We start from the raw sequence: 7,017 nt of genomic DNA, 5'->3' as shown, positions 1-7,017 counted from the left end.
AGACCCCGGGGGTTGAACCAGCCAGTTGGAGTGGCAGCCATTATAACCCCAGTAAGCATAGCACAATTTTTCAAATCATGTGAAGGTTTTCAGCTCAGCCCACAACATGGGGCTGTGGCCTTATGGCTCTTCCAGCCCTGGCAAACACCCCTGTAATGTTTCATTTCTACCTTGTACTCGCTTCTTCCTGGATTAGCAGTGCTTCTTTTGAATGTTCACTTAGGACAAAGCGCATCATGCAGGTCTGTTTAGGTTATACGTAATTACAGAAAATGTCAGCTATTTCTGGAAAAACAGGAGGCAATATTTTCCCAAATTTGATTGTATTTTTTTCTCTCCTCTTAGTGGAATTTCCCTTTTTTTCTCTTCTCCTAGTGGAATTTCCCCAGCGCTATGATTACGCGGAAGGTTGGTGCAGCTCTGGCAGCTGGCTGTACAGTGGTAGTGAAACCTGCAGAGGACACACCTTTATCAGCATTGGCTCTTGGGGAGGTGAGCTTTTATGCTAAGCTTTATCTTAGCAGTGGACCAAAGCTGTAAATGGGGAGTCAGGTGGGCTTTGAAGATTACTCTGGCCAGCTTTATACAGGAAGAAAGGGCAAACTGGCTGACTTGATCCAGAGGTTTTAGTTTAGTAAGAATCTTTGAAAGTTGCCTCTGATATGGTCTAGAGCCTCAAAGAGGACCTGGCCATTTAGCTACACAAAATATCTTTATACCTTTCCTTTAGTTACTTTGAATGACAGCCAGCTTAAACTGGAGCAAAGCTGCTCTCTTGACAGCGTGACATCTGTTACTAGTTGTGCTGTGCACTTTTGGCTTCCACTGACTTACAGACTGGTTTCTTCCAAACAATAAATGAACGTTAAGTGACTATTCCTTATACAAAATGCACTGATAATGCAAACTCTGTGTTTCTGTTGTTGCAGCTTGCAAACCAGGCTGGAATTCCAGCAGGAGTGTATAATGTTGTTCCTTGTTCCAGAGAACAGACACCAGCTGTAGGGGAAGTTCTGTGCACTGATCCATTGGTAGCGAAAATATCTTTTACTGGCTCTACAGCAACAGGAAAGGTATGTAAGTGCACAGAATATCCTTGAAGATTATTATTGTGGTTATACTGGAAAGGTGGGGGGAAAGTGTGTGCCTTTATAGACGGTCTTCTTTTCTGGCTGCTGTACACAGATTGTCCAAATAATTGCATACTACTTGAGATGCTGCCTATTTACTTTAGTATCAGTACTTCGCAGAAGGATGCCCATGTGCAGCTTCCCTTTATTAAATTATGATGTAACCAGTTCTGTATAAGATGCTCTTGTTTCATATCATAGAATGACAACATACTAATAAGAACACTGAAATTGAGTTTCAGAGGTACTATTCAGGAATGGCTTCTGCAATTGAGAGAAAGTAATAGAGAAGTGAGGCCCTTGAATCTCTCCTATTGACCTTGGTCAATAAGCAATCTTGTCACCATCTCTAATGAAATCAATAAAAGTGCAGAGTTGATGCAGAAGATGATATAATTCTCTGGGATGGCTGTAGGCAGAATGAAGAAAAGGTCTGGTATCAAAGCAAATCTGAATCTCAAATTCTGTCGGGTTTTGGAAGAATTTTATAAGAGCAGTCAAGATTTTTGTTACCAAAAAGAAGAGAACAAGCAAACAAGAGTGATAATATTAGCGTATAAAAGGCTAACCTGAAGTTGATGAAAATTCTTCTCTTCATTATTTCTCATTTCATCTCTAAAGATTTTAATGAAGGAAATTAGTCCTTGTTTTTGTCATAGGAGAAAACAGATGGTCTAGCATTATAAAGAAGATGCAGATAAATTCCCTGCGAGAGTTAAGTTTTCCACTGCCTTCCATCTGTGATTCCACAGTTCACACCTGGTAGAGGTACAGATTTCTGTGTCTCCTCTGTTGCCTACAGATACTGCTGAAACACGCAGCTGGCACCGTGAAGCGAGTTTCCATGGAGCTTGGTGGACATGCTCCTTTTATAGTGTTCGACAGCGCCAATGTGGACCGTGCTGTTGCAGGAGCTCTCGCTTCTAAGTATAGAAATTCAGGGCAGGTAAGAGTAACCTTTTTTGTCCTTGTTTCTGGAAGGTGAAGAGCTGTATGTATAATTTAAGCTGTAAATAAGCTACTTTATGTAAAAGGAAAGCATAGGATACTTCATTGTAAAGAGAAAGACGCTGGAGTCACACACGGCTCTGGCCACTCAAGCCGGGTATCAGCAAGTCTGAATAACACCACTGTAAAATCCCATGTACTTTCACAGCATACATGGCAGTCAACAATATCACTGAGAAGGAAGATGCTCACTAGGACCCCTCGCAAGAGTGTGAGAAGTGATAAGGCACTTTGTCATACTCTTTGTTAGCATTAAATTAATTGGAGAACTAGGGCTGTGAAAAGACACTACCCTGCCTCAGTTCTCAGGATTATATTTTATAACATGTGCCTAGCCATTTCTAAAAATAATGGCTTCAAGTCTCGTGATAAAATACTTCTATCTGTAAGACTGGGTCTTCAATTCAGGTCTTTTTTTATGTTCTGAAAGCACCCAGCAGGAGTTAAGGGGATTGAAATCTGTTAAAGACACTCATGGCTAGATTTTTCCACAATGAGTAGCTTAAAAAAAGCGATAGATAGGATTCAAGTGTACATTCAAATGTATTTTACTTAAGAGTCAAAAACTTCTTAGGAGCATCACTTTGCAGAACAGTCAGCTGAGCAGGGCTGTGTGGAGACCGTTCCAGCCTTAGAGTATTACCTCTCTGCGTGAACATGAAGTTGATGAACTCCAACTTTGGAGAAGCAGCAAGTTTTCACTGGGATTGAGAGGTCATTTGGTTAGGAAATGTTGCTTGAATAGCAGAAGAAGAAAATACAAGGCTAATCTTGGGAAGAAAGAAAGGAAAACAAAATAGAATGGAACATGGAGAAGGACCACTGAGTGATCAGACCGAGTTTGAACAAGATCTAATATAAAAGGCACCTCCGCTGCTGTGTAGAAGGATAAAATAGCCATTACTTTTGAGAGACTGTAGCAATCAAAATATGAGGCAGTCGGAGCAAAGGGGTAGCACAAATAAGCAGGCCACTGAAAGCACTTAAAAACAAATTCCAGGAAGAAAGCAAACTCAAACTCAAATAATGAAGGAGTTTGAAAAAAAGACCCCACACCACCAAGTGTGATTTGAGGTTCTGCTGCTCAGTCCAGCATTCTGCAGTCTAATCAGAAGGTATTTCTTGCAGCTTCTGGACCTTGGTTGATCCCTATATCAGAGTCCACAGAACTCACAAAACCTTTTCCCAGCGTAAGCGACTTAAATTTAGCAGTGTGACATTTTTCACACATGTACTAGCAGCTTGTTGAAGTTGTATTTTTAAAGTGAGAGGAGTGATGAAAGAAATGGCAAAGCTAGGTAACAGCTCTAAGGTGATGAAGAAGAGGCAGAGGACAGATCACTGTAGTAACCTGATACTGTGGCATGAAGGCCAGAAGGAATTCGTGGACAGATTAAATCCAATATAAACTACTGTTTGTTTTTCATGTTTGTTTTCAGACCTGTGTTTGCACAAATCGTTTCCTGGTGCAAAAGGGAATCCATGACAAATTTGTGGAAAAGTTTGCTAAAGCTATAGAGAGAGAACTACACGTTGGAAGTGGATTTGATGAAAAAACTACCCAAGGGCCACTAATTAATGAAAAAGCAGTGGAGAAGGTATAAATAAAAGATTTCATTTTTGACATCTTAATTTCCTTTTTGTGATCCCTAAAGTAACTTCAGATTTCTATTTCACTTTTTTCACACTTGCTTTGTTAGAATGTGTTTGCAGTGTGGCTGGAAGCGTGTTCTGTCCTGCAAGTCCATGTATACACACAAACAAAGAGATGTGGCCAGTTAATGTCTCATTCCCCTACTTCCATTAAGGGAAAAAGAGGTTCCTCCTTTATGAGAAACTGATTTCTCCTGATTACTTCCTAGCTCATTCTTCAGAACATTTACTGAAATTGGATACACTGTGAGAGTTGTGTGGTGATCCTGCAATTCTGAAGCAATGTGAACGACAACTTATTTTGAAGAACAGTGCCTCTGTTTGGCAAAAGCTAAGCAGAATACTACATTGAGGTTAAAAATAACAGAACTCTGCATGTTGTAATCACTTGAAACCTTACATGCATGGTTTGGGTCTTCTCTTTCCTTTCTCCAGGATTTTTTTTTTTTTTTTTTTAATCACAGTAAGTCACATTTTCTGTAATATTTCACCCTTCCTAAGTTTACAGATTATTAAATTATGTGGTTCGTACTTAATAAGATACTATGGCTCAGTTATATGCAGGCTTGGTTTGAATCCCATTGTACTTGAATGCTGCCAGATTCTTTCTGTTTATAAAATAATAGAATATGAAAATAGAGTTATTTGGGTGACAAAGGATACAGTACTTTGATTTCTTTCCTTCATGCCTTCCCTTTGTGCTTCACAGTATATGTGTATCATTTACAGCTACATAAACAAATAAGCAAGCACTGTATATAGTCACTTAACTGCCTTTCTGAAATTTCAAAGGACAGTATTCTAGGTGGAGACTGCTACTTTAGTTTTCTCCTTACTTTTTTGTCTTTGGACGAACTGTAGATGTAGGGGGTGGAAAATGTTCTTGCCAGTACCATCTTGAAAGTTGTCTGTTTCTCTTTGAATGACAGTCATGTACTACTGTTTTCATAGTGCTCAATCACCGATATCAGGTGTGCTTCTTAGTCCTGCAAAGACTTTTTCTTATGTTAGCTGTAATCTTTTCAACAGAAAAGCTGAATCTTTAATATCTGTGAGACTGGGGCCGTACTCACAATTTATCCCTCTGAAATTATTTCACACTGAGAGAAATAAAAATTCAAGAGAAATTTTAAATAATTCTGCAAATGGTCTTCTTCAAAATCTTCTGTTAATACTGGAGAGTATTATTTCCTCAGTGGAAAAAACAGTATTGTTCATTCCTGAATGCTGACTTTGAGATTTTTGTTTTGCATACCTCAGGTAGAGAGACACATTAATGATGCAGTTTCTCAAGGAGCATCTGTTGTGACTGGAGGGAAACGACACAGCTTGGGGAAGAATTTCTTTGAGCCAACATTACTTAGTAACGTTACAACAAAAATGCTTTGCACCCAAGAGGAGACTTTTGGCCCTTTAGCACCAGTTATCAAGTAAGATTATTTATTTTCCAGATTAAAAATAGCAATTAAAAACAAATGAAAGATTATTTTGATTAAATAAGATTTGAATGACAGCTTGCCAAAAGATATTTTTGTACGATCACACAAGTCTTGTAATAAGACACACGTGAAAGCTTCCTTTGGGTATGTGGTTGGTTTGTTTCTCTCTCTTGACCCGATTTTAGCTTCTCTGCAGCTTTTTGAAAATTATTTTCTTTTAAATTCTATCAGCAGTTAAGCAAGGGTAGATAGCAGCAAAACCTTCATTGCTTTTGTGATTTGTGGTATGAAGTAGGAGGCAGGTCTTTGCAGTTTGTCATGTGATTTGCTAGTCCTAAGTTTTTCTGATGGAGGATGACTTGGAGCTCTCTTTTCTCCTTAAAACCTTCCCTGCCTCCGTCCAGAGCAACTGGATGTGATGGAAGAACATACGGTTATCTCTTATAGTTGAGATTGCCTGTGAAGTTGGGGAAGTTGGTGGGCTAACCCATGTGAAGTAAATGTTTTAGCTACCGATATCTAGGGAGGATAAAGGCAATCTTAACTACTTAACTGCAGTTTAAATTAAAAGAAGTGGTAGAAACTCCTCCATTCTTTCAAAGTGAAAATTAAATGTTTAAAATACACTTCTGGAAAAAAACCTGCATCTTGACTTACTTATTTCTGATAAGGCTGCTTCATGTCAGTAAGTCAGCAAGATGGTAGATGAACTGCAGGCCTCACTTGTATTTTTTCTCTTTATACTGACAGATTTGAGACTGAAGCAGAAGCTGTTGCTATAGCAAATGCAGCTAATGTGGGTTTAGCAGGTATGCCTCTCTGTCAGATAAATGTATTTCTATGGTTTTACGAGCTTTAGTGTTACGGGGTGACGATTTTTAATGTCAGTAAGTCTATTTTTCACAGTCTTCTGCAATTGTTCTTCCCGATTTTAATTTTCATTCCTGTATCTCTGTGTCTGCACGGCAGGGTATTTCTACTCCCAAGATCCAGCTCAGATCTGGAGAGTTGCAGAACAGCTGGAAGTTGGAATGGTTGGTGTTAATGAAGGCATAGTCTCGTCAGTGGAGAGTCCTTTCGGTGGGGTAAAACAGTCTGGCTTAGGGCGAGAAGGTTCAAAATATGGCATAGATGAATACTTAGAAATAAAATATGTCTGCTTTGGAGGCTTATAGAAATCTCCAAAAAGCACAATCCCAACAGCTTGGAAAAGAGTGCTGTAGTTTTATTAAGCTTTTTGAACCAGAAATATGTATGAATGCAACTTCTACCTTCTTTAAAACTAAGTAACCCTGTTCTGTATGTGTAGACATATTTACAGTATTCTGTGCTGCCATATGTTTTTACATGTTTTTTATGTACACATTCAGTTTTTCAGGACTGTGATCACAATGTCCATCATTTTCATTACAGAGTAGGGAAGAATGCACATCTATTATTCTTGGATTACCCCTGAGTGACTGGGAGGACTTGGAGAGTTGAGCATAATGAAAATAGATCATAACCTATGGCAAGGGGAAACTAGACCTGTTTTTTTGAAAACTACTGTTTTCAATGGGGATGTGGGAGGCTTTGGGGGACAGTAGTCTCCCTTTATAATTTTGTGTAAATACTTACATTTTGTAATGTCGTTATGTGACCTTCTTTTAGAAGCAGGCGTTGTCTTTTTTTCTTTTTTTTTAATTGTGGGAGAATCTGATGCTTATGAAAGGTGAGGAATTGCTTTTAGCTACAGCTAGGCATCTATGCAGGCAGAGCTGCCACTTGTTCAGCTTTAGGCTTCTGAG

General features: G+C 39.0%; 1 protein-coding gene across 1 annotated transcript in view; it reads left to right on the top strand.

The window, feature by feature from the left end:
• Positions 1-6,479, top strand: part of ALDH5A1 (aldehyde dehydrogenase 5 family, member A1) — a gene marked incomplete at its 5' end in the record, with an annotated part of 6,660 nt that extends 181 nt beyond the window's left edge. Inside the window, 8 exons of the mRNA XM_009702457.1 lie at positions 22-51; positions 376-492; positions 930-1,073; positions 1,933-2,076; positions 3,578-3,736; positions 5,052-5,221; positions 5,981-6,039; positions 6,200-6,479. Coding sequence (XP_009700759.1) covers positions 22-51; positions 376-492; positions 930-1,073; positions 1,933-2,076; positions 3,578-3,736; positions 5,052-5,221; positions 5,981-6,039; positions 6,200-6,405 — 1,029 coding nt within the window. The remainder of the gene's footprint in view (positions 1-21; positions 52-375; positions 493-929; positions 1,074-1,932; positions 2,077-3,577; positions 3,737-5,051; positions 5,222-5,980; positions 6,040-6,199) is intronic.
• Positions 6,480-7,017: the final 538 nt, after the last annotated feature.

Source organism: Cariama cristata, unplaced genomic scaffold, assembly GCF_000690535.1.
Source record: "Cariama cristata isolate BGI_N322 unplaced genomic scaffold, ASM69053v1 scaffold13646, whole genome shotgun sequence".
NCBI classification, from domain to species: Eukaryota; Metazoa; Chordata; class Aves; order Cariamiformes; family Cariamidae; genus Cariama; species Cariama cristata.
Note: the sequence above shows the minus strand (reverse complement) of the source record. Positions and strands in the feature narration are given on the sequence as shown.